The following is a 20891-nucleotide window of genomic DNA, read 5'->3' as shown; positions in this document are numbered from 1 at the left end:
AGGTGATGAAGAAGAAAGAAGATGATAATGATAATGAGGTTCCTTGAGTTCTCATGTAAACTGATGTAAATATACTTGTAAATCTTAAACTATAATATAAATTTAAAAAGTACATTAAATTAAAACTAAAAAAAAAAAATATATATATATATATATATATATTGAGTGCTCATGTAAACTGATGTAAATATACTTGTAAATCTTAAACTAAAATATAAACTTAAAAAGTACATTAAATTAAAACTAAAAAAAATATATATATATATATATATATATATATATAAAGGAAAGTAAATTAGTAAGAACAAAACAATTTGATGTGGAATTTTAATTTCAAGGACGAAGTGAATGGAAATAAACAAAACTGATGAATATGTCGGAGAAATGATGACTAACAGATATGATAATTGAAATCTAAGTAGTAGTGATTGTAATGCTCGAAACCCTCTTTTTTTTTTTCTTTTTTCTTTTTTCTTTTTTTTTTTTTGAGAAGGAAACCCTCTTGAAATAAAGCTGGATTCAATTCCAATATCCAATTAGATAATGGCCTGTTAAATAAAGGAATGGACTGTGTTCTTTTTCCGTGTGTTTCTTTGCGTCCACTACTTCAACATTATCTGTTTTGAGTCAAGTCAACAACCCTCTCTAGTTATTATTATTTTTTTAATGAAAAACAACCTTTTTAATTAGTGAAAGTTAACTCAAGATATTTTAAGACTACAACTTTTTATACCATAATTTTGTCACAATTATAATGTGGTAGATTGTGAGTTCCATATATTACACTTTTTTTTTTATCTACTCTTTGTAACCTGTTACATCAAAATTGTGACATAGGTGTGGCATAAAAAGTTGCGATGCCAGATTTTAAAGTCGGTGCCTCTATGATTGCTCTCTTTAGACCAATTACATTAGCTTGTGCATAAGATTCCGTCTATTTTACAATTAAAACCTACTTTTTCTATTTTACACCATCACTTTTACAAAACACTCACATCAATTTATCTATTATACACAATTATTCAATAAAATATTCATTATTTTATAATTTTTTATTAAACTCTCCCTCACCGCCTCTCTCTCTCTCAGACCCATTCTCTACAACATCAAAGCAAGAAACCAAAGGCTATGGCAAGCACTGAACCCGAGCACGAGCACAAAGAAGAAGTGGAAGCCCCAACCACCGGCGATCGTTAAGCTCCGATCGGCAAGAAACTGCCTCTCTCTCTCAGACCCATGCTCCGATCGTTAAGCTCGAGGAGATTGCCGTCACCACCGGCAAGGAGGATGAAACTTCCATTCTCGATCTGTACGTTTCTCTTTCCTATCTCTCTCACTCTCTCTATTCCTATGGTTTTCCTTTCTTTTTCATCGCTATCTAATTGGATCTAGGGATTTTTTATTTTGCAGCAAAGCTAAACTTTACACATTTTCATCCCTGTTCTGTCAAGTTTCTCAGGCACAAAGAGCACCAGAGATGAGACAGAGAAAAAACGAATAAAATAATAAATAGAAGTGCTACAGTAACTATGCATATATGCACAATTACTGTAGCAATTGTGCATAAATGCACAATTATGCACAAGCTGGTGTGAGTGTTTTTTTGCTCAAATTGTGTAAAATTGGCCACTTTTTCCATTTTGCACAATTATGCACTAGCTGATGTAATTGCTCTTAGTCTTACTGTGGCAAAAGGGACAAACTCACCGACATGAGGCAAGTCACTCTCACTCTCTTGATCCTTTATGTGCTGTACGCCAATTATTGCTACACTAGCGGTACACAATTTATAATTGTGAGGAATGAGATCCAAGTGTAACTCTGACGCAATTGCTACAAGTAACTAAGATTTAAGGTTGTAAAAAATAATTTTAAATCTCAATAATAAAAAAGAAAAAGTAAAAAAAGTAAGATTAGTAAAAAAATATTGTGAAAGGGAGGGGGTTAATTGCATGGTGCAATTGCACCAGATCTCAATCCTAATTATGAAATGATGAAATCATATTGTCATTCAACACATGATTTGACAATTTTAACTTAAAATTGTAATTTAATTTTCACTTTTAAAGCCTATGTATAAGTACATGATAGACTACATACTACATGATAATCATTAATCTATACTGTCACTACAACAAAATGTATTTTCGGTGACGAAAAAATTCGTCACTAAAAGTCCAGTTTTTCGTCACTAAGGACCTTTAGTGATGAAATTGGACTTTTAGTGACGAAACTCATTTCGTCACTGTAGCCCCGTCACTAAAAGTCCTGGTGACGAAAAATTTCGTCACTAAAAGTCCGATTTGATTTTAAAAAAAAAACTTTTAGTGACGAAAATGTTTCGTCACTAAATGTTTTCCTCACTAAAAACACTATTCAGTGACGGAAATATTTCGTCAGTAAAACTATATTCGGGTACATATAATGACGAAAAAATGTCACTAAAACTATTTTTAAGAAAATCTAGGCACATATAGTGACGAAAATTTTCGTCACTAAAACCATTTTTACAAAATTTTGCTATATTTAGCGACAAAATATTTTGTCACTAAAACAATTTTTTGTTGCTACATTTGTGATGAAAAAATTCGTTGCTAAAACTTATTTTCTGTTTTTATTTTTTTATGGCTTTGATATTAACCTGTAACTTGTCATTACATTACTAAAACCTCACATTTGATTAACACATTTATTTCAACAACACATTTATTAAAAAAAAAAATCCATACATTCCACAAGTAAAAAATAAAACAAGTATCCAATTCAAACTCCTTTCATACAATAATTGTTTGCAACACATACAATAACTCAAGATGTTTTATAACAATACAAAAAGTGTAACATAATATAATTAGAATTAACGGAAGATGTCCTCATATGTCTTCAAGTAATGCCAAAAGTAAATCCCCTAAAAGCCACCAATAAGAAATCTGAACAAATATAAAAACAATACTACATTAAAATCGTAAAGTAAAAACATTAACTATGTTATAAGAACATTTCTAACAATGCATTAAGAGTAACCACACCAATGAATTAAAATCACAACTCCTAATGTATAAATTGTAGTAAGCAAATATAAATTTTCAAGTGTAATATAATACAAGTTTCAAATAATGCATAAAAAAAAGTAGTCACACCATGTAGTGTGGATCAATTGCTAAAATAAAGTACTAACCAAAAAGTGTTTTAACTTGAAGTTGAACCACCCCCAATAGGTAAGAGTGTCATCATAACCCTTACTCCTCAAAAAGTTAAGAACATTCTATTAGACCTCTTCTTGCTTAGCTCGTGCCTCTTGGTCCCTAGCACACTCAAACACTCTCAATATGAATTTCAACCACCTTATAAGACCATGCAAGCCACCCGCTTGCTTAACACAACAACTCACCACAAAACCAATCACAAACATCACAACAATAATACTTACAAGTATTTAAATCAAATAAAATATTATTCATCACATCTAATCAATAATACTCGTTCACATTTGCAAGAAATAAAAAACACTCTCAATATGAATTTAAACCACCTTATAACACCATGCAAACCACCCGCTTGCTCCAACACAACAACCCATCATAAAACCAATCACCAACATACAATATATAATGCTTACAAGTATTGAAAACACTTAAAATATTTCCATCACATGTAAATCAATAATACCCAATCACAATTCAAAAGAATGAAAAACACTTCCAATATTAGTTTAAACCACCTTATAACACCATACAAGTCACCCGCTTGCTTCAACACAACATACCACTACAAATCTAATTTCCAATATCACAAGTATAGAGTTTTATAAGTTTTTAACTAAAATTTACTTACTTTACTCAAGCTAAGCTATTGCAAACCATCTAATCAAAGTTATTGCAAATAATTTGTATTTAGCCTGCAAATAAAAAATTAAATTTATAAGTACTTCAGTCTTGAAAATGATCCTCTCATAAATTACAAAGGCACGGGTTCCAAATTAAAAAATATATAAGCAAAAATTTCACAAATGATCTTTGGCTCAAAGGGGTTTAATTCATAGATTCAAAACCCATTGAGTGGGTGGGTTGTATAACTTGGACAAAAATTTAAACAAAAAATCAAATCAAGCCTAAAAACCGAGAACCCCAACTAATAATGAAGTTTTTGAAGGGGTTAAAAAGAAAAAAAAAGGAGCGCTTTGCCTTTGCCTTTGGGTGCTCTCTTCTCTTCTCTTCTAGTTCTAGTACACTACTACTTGCATGATATGACATATGAGAGAGAGAGAGAGAGAGAGAGAGAGAGAGAGAGAGAGTTTTTATGTGGGGGAAAATCCCTCTCATGTGAAGGAGACGAGGAGAGAGAGTTTTTATGTGGGGGAAAATCCCTCTCATGTGAAGGAGACGAGGTTGTTCCGAAAAGTGTTTTTAAGAGTGCTGTGTACTCTTTATTTTTTATAGTGTTTTATTTATTTTTATTTATTAATAGTACTTTTTTTAGGTAAACACACTGTTCTCAACTTTTCATGAATTTACTACTTCTAGTAAAAGAGAAGTTTTTATTTATGAGATTATAGGTGTGTTCTGCATATTTTTATTTATTTAATAGTAATCCGAATATTAATATCTACTTGGTTTTTGGTATCCCAAGATTTATAGTAATTAAACAAAAACTCTTTGAATTCTCTAATCACAGTGATACGCATATGACTGTATTAAAGTTCCTCTTCCCAAGATATTGATAATATTAAGGTTTTTACCAAAAAAAAAAAGATAATATTAAGGTGAAGTAGCTGACTTGATTTTTGGGAGGTGAAGTAGCTGAAACCAATTGTTGCTCAAGTGGGTTTCAGAACTTTAAGGACCACTTTCTTTTGTTTTGAACATGGGAAAGCACTTACAGAGTTATATAATAATAATAATAATAATAATAATAATAATAATAATAATAATAATAATAATAATATTCTGTTGGCAATCATCAAACGCGTGAACCCATCCCTTCTCAAGGTAGAATGACTACAATTTGTATGTATTATTTATTTTAGATTGGGAGCTTTAAATATGCCAGCTACCAGAAAGCATGGAATTCATTTCATTGTATCAAACACCTTGACCTTGACCTTGTCATAAAATGGAAGTTAACTGATTCCAAGAATCTCACAACTCGTATAAAAAAAAAAAAAAAAAAAAATCTCACAACTTGTTATTAATTAATTTGATAATTTCACGAATAAAAAGGAATCCGCAGTGCCAATTTGTTAGAAATAATAATAATAATAGGTTACCAAGAAATGGGTAACCTATTATTATTATTAGTTGTGCATTAAATTTTGAGAGGTCTCCATGAAATGGGTATATTTAAAAAAATTCACAGAGAAATAAATGAAAGCTTAAAGAAACGGTAACTTGGAGAGTACTGAAAATGGTTTGACAAATTTTATGTACAAAATTCAAATTTAAAGTCAATTCAAAGTTATTTTCATTTTCAAAACTATTGTATCATTTTCTCTTGGAAAACTAGCCTAATAATCGAAATTCGAACCCCAACAAAATGTCAAATTTATAACCAATACCACATAGATCCTTGTAATTTTTAATCCCAAAAAAAAAATCCGAGGCCTGTGACTAGATCCACTCTTGATCAAAGTCATCAAAACTAAATCTTTGTAACCAAACAAGGGAAATAGACAGATTCCAGTGAGGCCCAGATGATGAAATGGAAGTAAAATTTAAAAAAGGAGGTGAAAACCCCACACACCAAAAAAGGAAAAAAAAATACTAATGGTTACAGTATCCTAATCTAAGTAAGTTAGTTACTTTATCTATGTTTCTAAGGTTTTTTTTTTTATACGTGTCTTATCACTTTAAATATTAAAAAAAAGAAAAAAAAAAGAATGATAAGACACTTATAAAAAAAAGGTGCAATGTGAAAAACAGCAACATAGTATTTGATTTTGTTCTAAAGATCTATTTTAAAATTCTATTCAACTACTTTTAGTGTTTTAATAAAACACTAAATTCCCTTCATTTTTTTTTTTTTTTTGGATAAATACAAAAACTTAGTTAATATCAACTTTTTTTTTTACATGGTTTTACTTTTTCTATTTTGTGATATAAACTTTTTTTTTTATTCTATGGTATAACACAATTTCTTACATGATCCTAATCTAAGTAAATTAGCTATCTTATCCATGTTTCTAAGGGTTTTTTTTTTTAAGTGTCTTATCATTTTAAATCTTTAAAAAAAAAATTCGGCAATATTGATTAGACTTTTATTAGTAATATATAACTTTTTTATATATAAAATTTTTCTTTTTATGTGTATTGTAGTAATTAAAAAATAAAATAAAATAATTGTTGCTTTTTCTTTATAATACACTACACGTAAAAAAAATTAAAAAAAAAAAAGAAGAAGGATTACATGGATAAGATGAAGAATTTGGGTTGTAAAAAAATAGATATACTTTTTTTTTCTTATCTTCTTCTCCTATAATTTTTAAGTTGATAAAAATCTTAATTTAATTACAATCCAAATTCTTTTCTTCGTCTATTTCTTCTTAATTTGATTACAATCCCAAAATCTTCATCTTCATCCAATCTTCTTTTTTCTTTTTTCTTTTTTCTTTTTTCTTTTTTTTTTTTTTTTTTCATTTAGGTTATATTACTACCCTATTAGCTACAATTTGTTTTGGATAAATAAAAAAATAAAAAATAAAAAGAGCAACGTGAGTTGAACTAATCTTTTTAAATTCTACAATATTGATTAGACTTTTATTTGTAATATATAGCCTTTTTTATATAAAATTTTTCTTTTTTATAATACACTATACATAAAAAATAAGGATTACATGGATAAGATAAAGAATTTGGATTTTAATCAAATTAAAATTTTTATCAGCTTAGAAGTTATAGGAGTATCGATAATTTTAGATTTTAAATTTTAAATAAAATACTAATGGTTACATGATCCTAATCTAAGTAAATTAGTTATCTTATCTATGTTTCTAAGGTTTTTTTTTTTTGTTTTTTTACATTATTATTTTTTTTAACGTGTCTTATATATCATTTTAAATCTAAAAACAATTTTTCAATATTGATTAGACTTTTATTAGTAATATATAACCTTTTTTTATATAAAATTTTTCTTTTTACGTATAGAGTAGTAATTAAAAAAATAAGAAAATTGTTGCTTTTTCTTTATAATACACAACACATAAAAAATAAGGATTACATGGATAAAATGAAGAATTTGGGTTATAATCAAATTAAGATTTTTATCAACTTAGAAACTATAGGAAAAGAAAAATTATATATATATATATATATTTTTTTTTTTTTTAAATCTAAAAATCTAAAAAAATTTCTATAATATGGTGAAGCCATTTGGCGCAACCACCGCGTCTAAACCAAACTTTTATTATATAATATATATACGATATAGGTAGATTACAATGGCAATCCAAGAAAACGACAAAGCAATCCCAAAAAACAACAAAGCAATCCTCAAGTTTTTGTTTTCTTCACGAAGCATAACTAACTCATGTTGATCAACTTTATCCTTATCAATCGTCTCCAGGCGTTCTTGCAGTTCACATATTACTCTTCGTCCATACAGACACACTTCTGGATCTTCCCATTCAAAGAACCCACAATTTACGTTTTGCTTGTATTTGCCACAACTCCAAAACCTTCTCCCAAAATTCTCATCAGTGAATATTGTTTTCAGTGAAGCTTGGGCCGGACAGTGACATATTTTTTGGTGGCTTACATTAATGTTGCTTGGGTATGAAATTTGCACACCTACAAAACAAGACATTATTTGGACGTATTTGACGAACACCTACCATTCTTATCAAAACAAAGCATTATATATAGAATAAGGAGTAATTAATAAGATGACAGAATAGTTCAACTACCAAAAATGTAACTAACTTCTTGTCTACAGAATGTCAATTGGCCCTCAATGATTCTAATGGTTTAACATCTCTCAATTCTAATTAGGCACATGTTGCACATGGCCTGTGACCATTTTCAGACAGGGCAGCAATGCATCAATCAGTTGAACTGAATCAGCTACCAGCCCATACACTGACACTAAAACATTCTAGCTATTGCAAACCTTAAAGTCTCCTAATGCCACCCAGAAGCTAGTACAATGCATCCGACTTAAACCAATTTCATTATCCAAAAAAAGAAGAAGGTGTAATTCAACTTAATTAAGCTTCATGACAGCTTTAGACCAACTACTTGTTCCAGCAGTCCTTAATGATGACTTGTTTTTCCCCCCAAAAAAAAAAAAAAAATTTAATAATTCACTCATTAATAATCAGTCTAATTGGATTTCCTTCATAGCAGTCCTAGAGAAGGAAGTACTCTACAGTCTGTAGTTTTCATGTGTCAAAATTTTCTTGCTTTCACCAGCACAAGGTGAATATGAAAATTAAAATAATACTCAAGACACTTACAAATAGGATGCCAAACTAGGACTGGACCATGCATTTACCTTAGCAAAATCCTGAAAGCAATGTAGCAGTGTAATGAGTGAAGCTTGAGAATGTATTTCTTATGCAGATAATACTCTCAACTTGGCTAATAAGGCTTTACTAGTTATTAAGCTTCTTGTAAGTGATGGTGATGTAGAGGCCTTGACAATTTGCAATGAATTCATGCGGGAGAATCTAAAGTTAATTTTTAGTAACACAGAAAATATAGGATGATTGGATAATTGCTTGCGCGTGGTCAGCAGAAAGAAGAAAAAGATAAATGAATCGACTGACTTGCTAGCTACTAAGCTGAACAACTAGAAAGAATATAAAATAAAATAGGATTTGGCATGTTTTATGTAACATAAGGATGTTTAATAAGATCATTACCATTGACTGAAGAGCTGAAACTTTCAATGTCCTCAAAAGAGCTGCAACTTGCACTCTTTATTTTATATTCTTTATCGTTATAGTCATCAGAGTCTCCCCATAAATAGTGAATTTCATCATCTTGCTTATATACCAAACTGAGCCCACATTTCCGCACAAACAAGCCTGGCTTAGAGCTCTCAAATACAACCTCAATCTGATTAAATTCACCACTCTGAGCAGTAGCAAACCAATCATCACGAGACAGATGCAATAGCCAAATGTGCCTCGCAACAATTTTTGTGCTGAAGGAAATTTCAGTGGCATAATAACTTTGAGGCGTATCACCGAGGGCTATCACACGAGCTTTAAGACCAAATGCTTCGCCAAGGTCAAACTCTTCAACAGAAATATGTGAATATGATGCATCCAAAGAAGCGCAGAGTGTGAATCCCATCCACCTACTATTACACCAATTTGGAGGCAGCTCTATGCTTATTGAGTTCCCTAACCTTTGATGAGTCATCCAGCACGGAATTTCACATCCAGGAATAATTATCTGAAATGCAATTCTAAATCTGTCCTCTTTCCTTCTGGTAGAAGTTTCATATCCAGTTTTTGGACAAAGGAGCCCCTGTACCCAAGAAAAAAACTTGATACTTCATTTATCAATTAGAGAGAGAGAAGAGATTACCTGTAGGTAGCGATTCAATATTGCAAATGTCACTCCAATGCTGCTCTCATTATATCGAGGCCACTGAGACCAGGGTTGTGACAAGCTGCTCTGCCCGTGCAGTGCTGGTGATGGTTCTAGGGAATAACAATCTTCAGCATTTATGTGTGTCATATGCATACCATGTTTGACCCACAAATGTACATTTATAGTTGTCATGCTGATTTGACTACCAAATCCTAACAGGTAATGGTCTCCTATGAAGTCGGGTATCACCTTAAGATTGCAATAACTAAGATACAAACTCTGTTCACCCCCAAAAAAAAAAAAAAAAAAATCCTTGCATTAAATATAGAATTTGTATTTTAATAAGATAAAGGAGGAAACTCAAATACCCAGAGTGTAGCCACTCCTAAGAAAAGAAGGATGCTAAATAATAGAAAGACAGTTAAAAGAAAAAAACAAAATTACCGTTAAAGACTCGTTTAGTTGGAAACTGGATAGCAAACGTTTGAATGTTAGGGGATACCCAATCCGTATCCGTTTGAATGTTGGGGGATACCCAATCCGTTTGAATGTTGGGGAAAGTGACCGACACCTCACAGAAACAAGTCTGTCTAATGGCTGTCTAAATGCAGTTTGACTCAAATCATGTTCCAAACACTTCATATTCCAAAGGTGCTCTGGCAGGTAGGTAAGTTTTGAGCATCCGATAACAACAAGTTTTTCAAGTGACCTCAAACTATCCATGTTACGTGGAAGACATGTGAGATATTGACAATCCCTTAGACTCAATAAAGTAAGGGCAGTCAAAAACTCGATTGATGAGGGTAGTTTTTCAATAGCAGTCTTATCCAAATGAAGTTCTGATAGGCTTCTCATTATTCCCTTAAATTCTGGAATCTTCCTGATTTTTGAGCAACCGCAGAGTTTAAGAATTTTAAGTGACTCCATTTCACTAGACATGCTGGGAAGATCAGAAAGAGAGACACAGTATTCTAGATCTAAAGCAATAAGCCTACTGAGTTGCCCAATAGATGGGTGGATCTCAACCAAGTTATTGCACCAACTAAGATGTAATCTCTCAAGTCTTGGAACTCCTCTGAAGTCAGGTGTCTCAATAAGGTCCTTGGAATATCTAAGATCCATGCATTTCAAATTGTCCAAATACTGTTCAACCCAAAAAAAAAAAAAAAAATCCTTCCATTAAATAGAGAATTTATATTTTAATAAGATTAATATTTTTTTTCAATTAAGGAAATTTATTAATGAATGGAGGAAACTCAAATACGCAGAGTGTAGCCACTCCTAAGAAAAGAAAAATACTAAATAATAGAAAGACAGTTAAAAGAATAAAACAAAATTACCTTTATTCCTTCCCAAAGAGATTTAATTTTGCTACCAATTAAACTGAGTTCCTCAAGCTCTTTTGGTTGGAAACTGGGTGGCAAACATTCTGAAGGATACCCAGTCCATTGAAGAAATCTCAGGTTGTTAGAAACATGATTCAGACCATTGGGGACGTGCACATTGTGAATTATAAGCAATCTAAGATTACTCATCTTTGAAAAAGCATCAGGAAAGATTTCAAAGCTCCTCCAGTCTTGAGTTTCCCATTCATAACGATTTAGGACTATGGCTTGAAGTGCTTCCGCTTCCTAAGAATCAATAGCAAAGGATAGGTAAATTAACTATACAACAAAAGATAAGAATAATTGAATACTCAAGTTTTAAATTGTGTCAAAGGAGATGAAAATATCAACTCAGTTTTCCATACAAATTTTAAAAGCTTGTATAGGAACAAATTATCCTTGGATAAAATCCGGAATATCCTCTGCCCAAACTTTGTCTATTCTAAGTACCTAGATAATTACTTTTCTCTTATCAAAAAAAGAAAGTTTACTTTTCTATTGGATAATTTTTTTAAAGAACAATTAAGAACAAAATTATGTTATTATTATACCTACTTAATCTTGGTTGCTGAAATTGAATTCTAGCTTTGTCATTGTTCTTACCGTATCTTTCTTCAATACATGAAGCAAATCTTCAAAAGACCACAATCTGCTACGATTTCCAGGCTTTTTATGTGATTCTAGGACAATTTGTCTGCCCATTTCTTGTAATAGATCATGCATCCACAATATGTTATTTTCTATGGTTATGAGAGATCTTTTCATCAAAACCTTTATACCGATTCTCGCCTCAAAACCATGATACTTCAATAACTCTATTACTCGACCTTCTGTCTTTCCTCTAAAGAAACATGCAATATCAAAAAATATCTCCTTTGACACTTCATCTAATCCATCATAACTCACTTTAAGAATATGAAATATTTCTTTGTGAGGAATTTTTTTTAAATTGACCAATGCACTTTGCCATTCTTCCGTTGTTCTTCCATACAGAAAGGAACCCAAAGTAACAAGAGTTAATGGAAGGCCATTAGCATATTGTACAATATTCTGGGAGAGTTGCCTATAACCTTCTTTGGGGTTTTCAATTTTAAAGGCTTTCAAACAAAAAAGTTTTAAAGCATCCTCTCTATTCAATACATCAGGCTTATATATGTTATGCACACCATGTTGGACCAACAAATGTTTATTTCTAGTTGTTATAATGATCCAACTACCAAATCCAAACCAACCATCCTCTCCTACCAACTTTTGTAATTGGTCCAATTGATTAACATCATCAAGAACTAGTAGAACTTTTTTACCTTGTAGCCTATTCTTGATCATTTCAACTCCATGATAAACATTCCATATCTTGCTATTTTTTTCCCCCAAAATATCTTCAAGAAGTTGTTGTTGTAGTGAAATCAAATCACCTTTTTCTGAAACTTCCCTAACGTTAGCAATAAAGCTAGAACCTTCAAAATATTCAGAGAACCTATCATAAACAGCTCTAGCAAGGGTTGTCTTTCCCAGCCCCCCCATGCCACAAATCCCTACAATACAAACCTTGTTCACAAGACCAAAATAACAAGTGATCAATTTCTCCACTGAAGAATTTATTCCTACCAAGTCTTTGGTAAAGCTTGGGGATTCTAGATTTAACCTATGTGAAATCTCTCCCACGAGGTGCGTGATAAATTCTGCCTCATGCCTGTCGAGAAGATAGAACAACAATTACGTGATGGTACAAATCTATCATAAAACAATTACATGAAGATAGAACAACTATGGCTTATATATCAATAGAAATAAATTTGTTATGGAAATTACCTATCCTGTAAATGCCAACCAGAGAGATTGGCCACTTCCTTCAAAGCATCTCTCCATGTTTCTACCCTTTCTATGCTCTCTTTACCTTCATGTTTAATAAAAGCTTGTCCAAAAGTTTCTATCTGTTTTCGTACATGAGATGGATCCACATGATAAAAAATTGGCAAAATTGTCAATCCTTTCTCTTCCCTCCATCTAACGATCTTTGCAAGTTCATCTAAGCACCGTCTAGAAGATGCATAGTTTGTAGAGAAAATGATAATCGCAAACCTCGATTCTTCTGTTACTTTCAAAGGCTCTGATAAAATTGATTTTCCTCTGTCAAGTCCTTCATCGTCCTTAAAGGTCAGAATGCCCTTCCGTTTCAAAGCAGCCAAAAGATGATTCGTAAAACTTTGACGGGTGTCTATACCACTAAAACTAAGAAACAAATCGTATTTCCAGCAAGATGTCATAGAAGAAGATGGCGACAACATTGAGGCTCCTTGTCTGCTCATGGAAACCTTTAAAAATATACTAAAAAATCTTAAACTGTTATAAAAATTAGAAAAAGGTACATTCAATTAACCCAAAAAAAAAAAAAATACTTGCAGTAAATAGAGAATTTAGATTTTAATGAGATAAAGGAGGAAAAGAAACTCTTTTTTTTTTTTTTGGGTGGGGGGGGGGAAGGAGGAAAGGAAACTCAAATACGCAGTGTAGCCACTCCTAAGAAAAGAAGGATGCTAAATAATAGAAAGACAGTTAAAAGAACAAAACAAAATTAATTACCTTCATTCCTTTCTTATGATTAGTAATTTTGATAAAAAGATGTTCCCAAAGCTCTTTTGGACTGGATGGCAAACATTGTGAAGGATACCCAATCCGTTTGAATGTTGGGGAAAGTGACCGACACCTCACAGAAACATTTTTGTCTAACGGCTGTCTAAATACAGTTCGACTCAAATCATGTTCCAAACACTTATTATTCCAAAGGTGCTGTGGCAGGTAGGTAAGTTTTGAGCATCCGATAACAACAAGTTTTTCAAGTGACCTCAAACTATCCATGTTACGTGGAAGACATGTGAGATATTGACAATCCCTTAGACTCAATAAAGTAAGGGCAGTCAAAAACTCGATTGATGAGGGTAGTTTTTCAATAGTAGTCTTATCCAAATGAAGTTCTGATAGGCTTCTCATTATTCCCTTAAATTCCGGAATCTTACTGATTTTTGAGCAACCGCAGAGTTTAAGAATTTTAAGTGACTCCATTTCACTAGACATGCTGGGAAGATGAATGAGAGAGACACAGTATTCTAGATCTAAAACAATAAGGCTACTGAGTTGCCCAATAGATGGGTGGATGTCAACCAAATTATTGCACCAACTAAGATGTAATCTCTCAAGTCTTGGAACTCCTCTGAAGTCAGGTGTCTCAATAAGGTCCTTGGAATATCTAAGATCCATACATTTCAAATTGTCCAAATACTGTTCAACCCAAAAAAAAAAAAAAAAAAAACTTCCATTAAATAGAGTATTATAAGATAAATATTTAAAAAAAAAAAATTAAGGAAATGAAAGGAGGAAACTCAAATACACAAGAGTGTAGCCACTCCTAAGAAAAGAAAAATACTAAATAATAGAAAAATAGTTAAAAGAATAAAACAAAATTACCTTTACTCCTTTCCATAGATATTTCATTTTGCTATCATGTAAACAAAGTTCCAGAAGCTCTTTTGGTTGGAAACTGGATGGCAAACATTCTGAAGGATACCCAATCCATTGAAGAAATCTTAGGTTGTTAGAAACATGATTCAGACCATTGGGGATGTGCACATTGTGAATTATAAGCAATCTAAGATTACACATCTTTGAAAAAGCTTCAAAAAAGGTTTCAGAGTTCCAGTCTTGTCTTTCCCATTCATAACGATTTAGGACTATGGCTTGAAGTGCTTCCGCTGCCTAAGAATCAATAGCAAAGGATAGGTAAATTAATTATACAATAAAAGATAAGAATAATTGAATTCTCAAGTTTTAAATTGTGTCAAAGGAGAAGAAAATATCAACTCAGTTTTCCATACAAATTTTAAAAGCTTATATAAGAACAAATTATCCTTGGATAAAATCCGGAGTATCCTCTGACCAAACTTTGTCTATTCTAAGTACCTAGATAATTACTTTTCTCTTATAAAAAAAAAAAGGTTTACTTTTCTACTGGATAATTTTGTTAAAGAACAATTAAGAACAAAATTATGTTATTATTATACCAACTTAATCTTGGTTGCTGAAATTGAATTCTAGCTTTGTCATTGTTCTTACCTTATCTTTCTTCAATACATGAAGCAAATCTTTAAAAGTCCACAATCTGCTACGCTTTCTAGGCTTTTTATGTAATTCTTGGACAATTTTTCTGCCCATTTCTTGTAATAGATCATGCATCCACAATCTGTTATTTTCTATGGTTATGAGAGATCTTTCCATCAGAACCTTTATACCGAGTCTCGCCTCAAAACCACGATAGTTTAATAACTCTATTACTCGACTTTCCGTCTTTCCTCTAAAGAAACATGCAATATCCAAAAATATCTCCTTCCACCTTTCCTCTAGTCCATAATAACTTACTTTAAGAGTATCAAATATTTTTCCTTGAGGAATTTGTTTTAAATCAACCAATGCACTTTTCCATTCTTCCATTGTTCTTCCAATGAAAAAGGAACCCAAAATAACAAGAGCTAATGGAAGGCCTTTAGCATAGTGTACAATATTCTGGGAGAGTTGCTTATAACGTTCATCAGGGTTTTCATTCTTGAAGGCTTTCAAACAAAAAAGTTTTAAAGCATCATCACTATTCAATACATTAGGCGTATATATGTTATCCACGCCATGTTCGACCAACAAATGTTTATCTGTAGTTGTTATAATGATCCAACTACCCAATCCAAACCAATTAGGCTTTCCTGCCAAATCTTCTAATTGGTCCAATTGACTAACATCATCAAGAACAAGAAGAACTTTCTTACGATGTAGTCTATTCTTGATAATGTTAATTGCACGATCAACACTCAGTATATTTCTTTCCATCAAAATTTCTTCAAGAAGTTGTTGTAGAAGTAAAATCAAATTTCCTTTTTCAGAAACTTCCCTAATGTTAGCAATAAAGCTAAAACCATCAAAATAATTAGAGAACTCATAATAAATAGCTTTAGCAAGAGTAGTCTTTCCCAGCCCCCCCCATGCCACAAATCCCTACCATACAAACTTTGTTCACAAAACCCAAATGCGAAGTGAACAATTTCTCCACTGAAGAATTTATTCCTACCAAGTCTTTGGTAAAGCTTGAGGATTTTGGATTTAACCTATGTGAAATCACTTCCACGAGGTGCTCGATAAATTCTGCCTCATGCCTGTCAAGAAGATAGAACAACAATTATGTGATGGTACAAATCTATCATAAACCGATGGGGGAGGAAGAAGAATATTAGGTAGTGATACTCTTTGGCAAGCAAATATGAGTTTATTAGCTCAAAGCAACGAGGATAAAAATACCCAGAGAAGAAATGTATAAGTCAAATGAACAGATTGGGAGCTATAGTTTTTTGTTATATTTATTTATAACAGATCCATACAGTTTTGTTAATTAATTTCTTATAAAGCATACAATTATCGATCTTGCACAAGACATGTGGTTCTTCCCAATCATAGAACCCAAAAAAATGAAAATTAGCAAAAGAGGGAGAGAAAGTAAGTGCTCAACCACTACCATTTCTTAGCTTAGCAATGATATTAGCCTGCTAAATCCAAAATCAATTTGGGCTAGAGATATATTGATTGACCAAAAAAAAAAAAAAAAAATTAGGTGTCTTACTTCATGCTTGATCGCTGAGAGTAACTTCATTGGAATGTTTTTAGTTAAACATGCTGAATATAAAAGTCCATGACCTTTTAAGATTGCTTAAGAACAAAAGAATAAAAATCTTTCGTCCTAAATTGCCAATTGTACCAGGTTCAAAATTAGGATGATCTAATCTAACATCCTATTAAAGTGTTCCACTTTATACTATACCAACTACATCTTGTTGCATGCCTATTTTTTCCTTTCTAAAGTAACCAAAGCTTTAAAAGGATGGGTGGGCGCAAGAACACATAGTATAATATAATTAGCGCATAAAGTAGAACACTGATGATTTTTGTTCCAAGGGAAATTATGCAATACTCCTAGAATATAATAACGTTGTACTCCTTTCAGATAAATGTTGGATCTCACTATTTAAATTCACCATACTCTAAGAATGTTGAATAATTTTCTTCCAAAATATTGCTATCAATGGCTTACACAAATTTAGCAGAGTAGACAGCCAAAAAGCTGAAAATGTTTTCTAATTGCATGTAAAATGAGTGAAGAGAATGTAATGATCTCTAAAGAAAACAAGAAAAAGAATTAGAATATTTAAGCCTTTGTGCCAACACAAAACCTATCTTCTTCCTCCTGAGTTGAGCCCAAATTAAGGCATGCGATTTTCATTGTTGAAGAGAAAAAAAAATAAAATAGAATACTTCAATTAGGTTTGTTTTTACTCTTTTAAGTGAAGGTATTCTTTGAATTTATATATCGGTGGATTAATATCAATTATAAACTACTACCTGTTCTACTTCTTCAAAATTATGTAAACAATTGGTTTGTGAATAAAACGGATAAACGAGCTCCAAGGATTTTATTTAACCCAAAACATTGATTGAGCCAAAACTACATCTTTCTGAAAACAACCTACTTGTCCACTTTGAACTTAATACAATCTTGTAACTTAGCATGCAGAAGACAAATTTGGCTCATTAAAGCATCACTTTGAGTTATAAAAGTGTTAAAATGTCTACAAAATTTGAGTTCGATTGACTAAAAGTCTTAGGGGCTAGGTTAATGGAATTGTTAAATGAAGTGTCTCTAGTTATCGGACTAGCAGCACAGGTTGTTGGAACATCGTCTTCGGCCATCGGACTGCCAGCAAAGGTCATCGGCATGGCAGTTCCGAGCACCAGATCAGTGACTAGCCACCAAATGGAGGAGGGGGAGTCACTTTGTGTTTTTGTAAAAAAATTTAGCAAGTTTTTTTTTTTTTTGAGAAAGTATTTTACGAAGTTTTTAAAGGTAAAATGTTTTACAACTTTTTATAAAAGATTTACAATCATTGAAAAATATTTTACAAGTTTGATCACATTTTGCATGCAAACAAACACTTAAAAATAGGAAAACATTTTTAAGAAAAATATTTTTCTTCAAAACAAACTGTTTATATATATATATATATATATATATATACGGTAATTTATGGTTGTGCCTCTTAAAGTTTGGACTAGAATGAAACCATTAGAATTCTGTCCAATTTAGAGTTTTTTTCACACTTGTGATATTAGCAATTTTATGGTACTAGCTTGACAAAAACACCCTTCACAGATCCAACAACATTCCATTCTTCCAATTTTTTTCCCTTAGAAATTGTCAATCAATTTTCCATATTTTCTAAAAGTGCTTTTGTAGTTGCAATTAGGTTTTTTTTTTTTTTTTGGAAGCGGTTACAATTAGATAGTTTGTTAGTTTCAATTAGTTAACTTTAGTGATATTTTCTTGATTTTCCTCGTGTATATAAGAGAAGTTAGTCAAGTAATAACACTCTTCAATTTTTGACAACATCAGACGGAGTTGAATGGTGCTCAACTCCGATACCAAGATTCTATCATTCTCGTTGGCATCAAAGCAGTTGAAGAAGGCCTTGTACACCTCGTCAATGTTCTGGAGGTAGACCAATGCCAAGTTGGTTTAGTCTTGAGGTTCGACTTTGGGTTTGTTGTGAGAGAGACAGAGAGTGTGTCTGTGTGTGTGAGATTTTTTTTTTATTTTTTATAACATGTGTGTGTGAGAATTTAGATTATGAGTTAATGGTTATGGGTTCAAATTTTTATTATTTGTTGTGATTTTGGATTGATTTTGCTTGGTTTGGGACTCACCAATTGAGTGTGAAATTGGCTCGACCAATTAGGTGTGAATCGTGTGATGCAATTTATTATATTGGTTTGCTATGATTCTTAAGAATTTGGTTCAAATTGTTCTTAATTCTCAAGAATTTTGATGGGTTGTACATATGCAAATTTTATTTTACTTCAAAATTTTGCGATTTCTTCAGATTGTGCTTTTAATTCCCAATTCAACGTGGAGAACATTGTTGGCTGTTTCCATAAATTACAAAGTAGATTTATTGACCAATTCAATATCGTTAGAAACTTCTCCAAATGATTTATGGCATATTCATTATATTTTTATTTGTTTTTTGGAATACAATCAATACATATTGGAGGAAGAAGAAGAAGAAGATGAGAAAGTAAATTGAGGTATAAATTTGTTCGTAAGGAAAAAAAAAATTAATATAATTGAAAATTTATAGTCTAAATTATGAAATGGGCAATGAGCAAAATGTAAATTGTAATTCTTCTAGAAAAATTACATATATTGAAGATGATAAATAATATTATTAGATTTATGTGGGATAATTGCCTCTCTTTTTTTTTTTAACAAACACACAAATTGGAGTTTAATATCAATAGATTTATTATTCATAAAAAGTTATGTTCTTTAATCAACTAGGCCAATCTTAATCATTTCAAAGGTGCTCTTCTTTAAAAAAGAAGAAGAAGAAGGTCACTGACTATTTGTAATAGTATCAAGTATCAACACCTCCCAAATTACAACAGAATTTAGTATATGTAATATTTCAACCCATTCATATCATGATACATTATAATAGTAGCTATTTATATGGTATATGAAAGAATTACTATGGCTTATATATTAATATAAATAAATTTGTCATGAAAATTACCTATCTTGTAAATCCCAACCAGCGAGATTGGCCACTTCTTTCAAAGCTTCTCTCCATTTTTTCACCTCTTCTATGTTCTCTTCATCTTCATGTTTATTAAAAACTTGTCCAAAAATTCCTGTCTGTTTTCGTACATCAGATGGATTCACATCATAAAAAATGGGAAAAATTGTCAATCCTGTCTCTTTCATGCATCTAACAATCGCTGCAAGTTCATCTAAGCACCAACTTGAAGATGCATAGTTTCTAGAGAAAATGATAACAGCAAACCTAGATTCTTCTATTGTTTTCAAGAGCTCTGATGAAATAGGTTTTCCTCGCTCAAGTTTATTGTCAATAAAGGTCAAAATGCCCTTCCTTTCCAAAGCAGCAAATAGATGGCCCGTAAACTTGTTACGGGTGTCTACACCGCTAAAACTAAGAAACACATCGTATTTCCACTGAGATGTCATAGAAGAAGATGGCGATGACATTGAGGCTCCTTGTCTGCTCTTGGAAACCTTTAAAAATATAATAGAAAATCTTAAACTATTATAAAAATTAGAAAAAGGTACATTCAAGTAAAACTGAAGAGAAAAAACTTACTGTTAAAGATGCATAGTTTTTTGAGAGAATGATGATAGCAAAGTTTGATTCTTCTTTTGCTTTTTCAAGAGCTCTAACAAAATTGATTTTCCTTAGCCAAACGCAAATCCTTATCCAAGCAGCATATACAAGGCGTGCAAACTTTTTCTAAAACTCTGCCAAGGTGATGAAGAAGAAGATGATGATGACCTCAATGAGGTTCTTGAGTGCTCATGTAAACTGATGTAAATATACTTGTAAATCTTAAACTATAATATAAATTTAAAAAGTACATTAAATTAAAAGTAGAGAAAAATATATATAAAGGAAAGTAAATTAGTAAGAACAAAACAATTTGATGTGGAATTTTAATTTCAAGGACGAAGTGAAAGGAAATAAACAAAACTGATGAATATGTTGGAGAAATGATGACTTACAGATTTGAAATTGAAATCTAAGTAGTAGTGATTGTAATGCTTGAAAGTCGAAACCCTCTTGAAATAAAGCTGGATTCAATTCCAATTAGATAATGGCCTGTTAAATATAGGAATGGACTGTTCTTTTCCGCGTGTTTGTGTCCGCGACTTCATCATTCTCTGTTTTGAGTCAAGTCAACAATTCTTTCTGATTAGTGTTTAGTGGAAGCTCGCGTGAGTTGATTTAGGACTGCAACTTTTTATACTACAGTTTTGCCTTAATTATGATGTGGAAGATGGTAATTTCCACATCAAAATTATGATGCGACTGTG

The 20891-nt window shown here is 31.7% G+C and overlaps 3 protein-coding genes across 4 annotated transcripts in view; all 3 read right to left on the bottom strand.

The window, feature by feature from the left end:
• Positions 1–15916, bottom strand: part of LOC126706238 (disease resistance protein RPP2B-like) — a 26630-nt gene extending 10714 nt beyond the window's left edge. The window contains exons 1-5 of the mRNA XM_050405581.1: positions 15029–15916; positions 14384–14671; positions 13502–14197; positions 12731–13233; positions 11522–12611 (exon numbers count right to left, since the gene is read on the bottom strand). Of these exons, the coding sequence (XP_050261538.1) occupies positions 11522–12611; positions 12731–13233; positions 13502–14197; positions 14384–14671; positions 15029–15790 (3339 nt within the window). The 5' untranslated portion in view covers positions 15791–15916. The remainder of the gene's footprint in view (positions 1–11521; positions 12612–12730; positions 13234–13501; positions 14198–14383; positions 14672–15028) is intronic.
• On the bottom strand, positions 7384–9490 carry LOC126706241 (uncharacterized). The gene is made up of 2 exons (XM_050405584.1): positions 8855–9490; positions 7384–7781 (listed from the first exon to the last, which is right to left on the bottom strand). Exons 1-2 carry the CDS (start codon positions 9357–9359, stop codon positions 7399–7401), a joined length of 888 nt encoding a protein of 295 aa, XP_050261541.1. The 5' UTR covers positions 9360–9490; the 3' UTR covers positions 7384–7398.
• On the bottom strand, positions 15905–20891 carry LOC126706239 (toll/interleukin-1 receptor-like protein). Of its 2 annotated transcripts, XM_050405582.1 has the most exons (4): positions 20580–20891; positions 20164–20318; positions 19579–20078; positions 15905–16113 (listed from the first exon to the last, which is right to left on the bottom strand). In XM_050405582.1, the coding sequence occupies exons 3-4, from the start codon at positions 20049–20051 to the stop codon at positions 15912–15914; spliced, it is 675 nt and encodes a 224-aa protein (XP_050261539.1). In that variant the 5' UTR covers positions 20052–20078; positions 20164–20318; positions 20580–20891; the 3' UTR covers positions 15905–15911. The 2 variants fall into 2 exon arrangements, with proteins under 2 accessions (XP_050261539.1, XP_050261540.1); XM_050405583.1 differs by having other exon boundaries at positions 20164–20891.

This window comes from Quercus robur, chromosome 11 (genome assembly GCF_932294415.1).
Source record: "Quercus robur chromosome 11, dhQueRobu3.1, whole genome shotgun sequence".
Taxonomy (NCBI): Eukaryota; Viridiplantae; Streptophyta; class Magnoliopsida; order Fagales; family Fagaceae; genus Quercus; species Quercus robur.
Note: the sequence above shows the minus strand (reverse complement) of the source record. Positions and strands in the feature narration are given on the sequence as shown.

Excerpts from the sequence above, each read along its gene's own strand:
- LOC126706239 (XM_050405583.1), bottom strand. The coding sequence starts at position 20,051 with ATGTCATCGCCATCTTCTTCTATGACATCTCAGTGGAAATACGATGTG. Across the intron at positions 16,114-19,578 it reads GGTTGGGATTTACAAGATAG|GCATGAGGCAGAATTTATCG; the intron begins GTAATTTTCATG and ends TCTTCTTGACAG.
- LOC126706241 (XM_050405584.1), bottom strand. The coding sequence starts at position 9,359 with ATGACTCATCAAAGGTTAGGGAACTCAATAAGCATAGAGCTGCCTCCA. Across the intron at positions 7,782-8,854 it reads TTTCAGCTCTTCAGTCAATG|GTGTGCAAATTTCATACCCA; the intron begins GTAATGATCTTA and ends CTTGTTTTGTAG.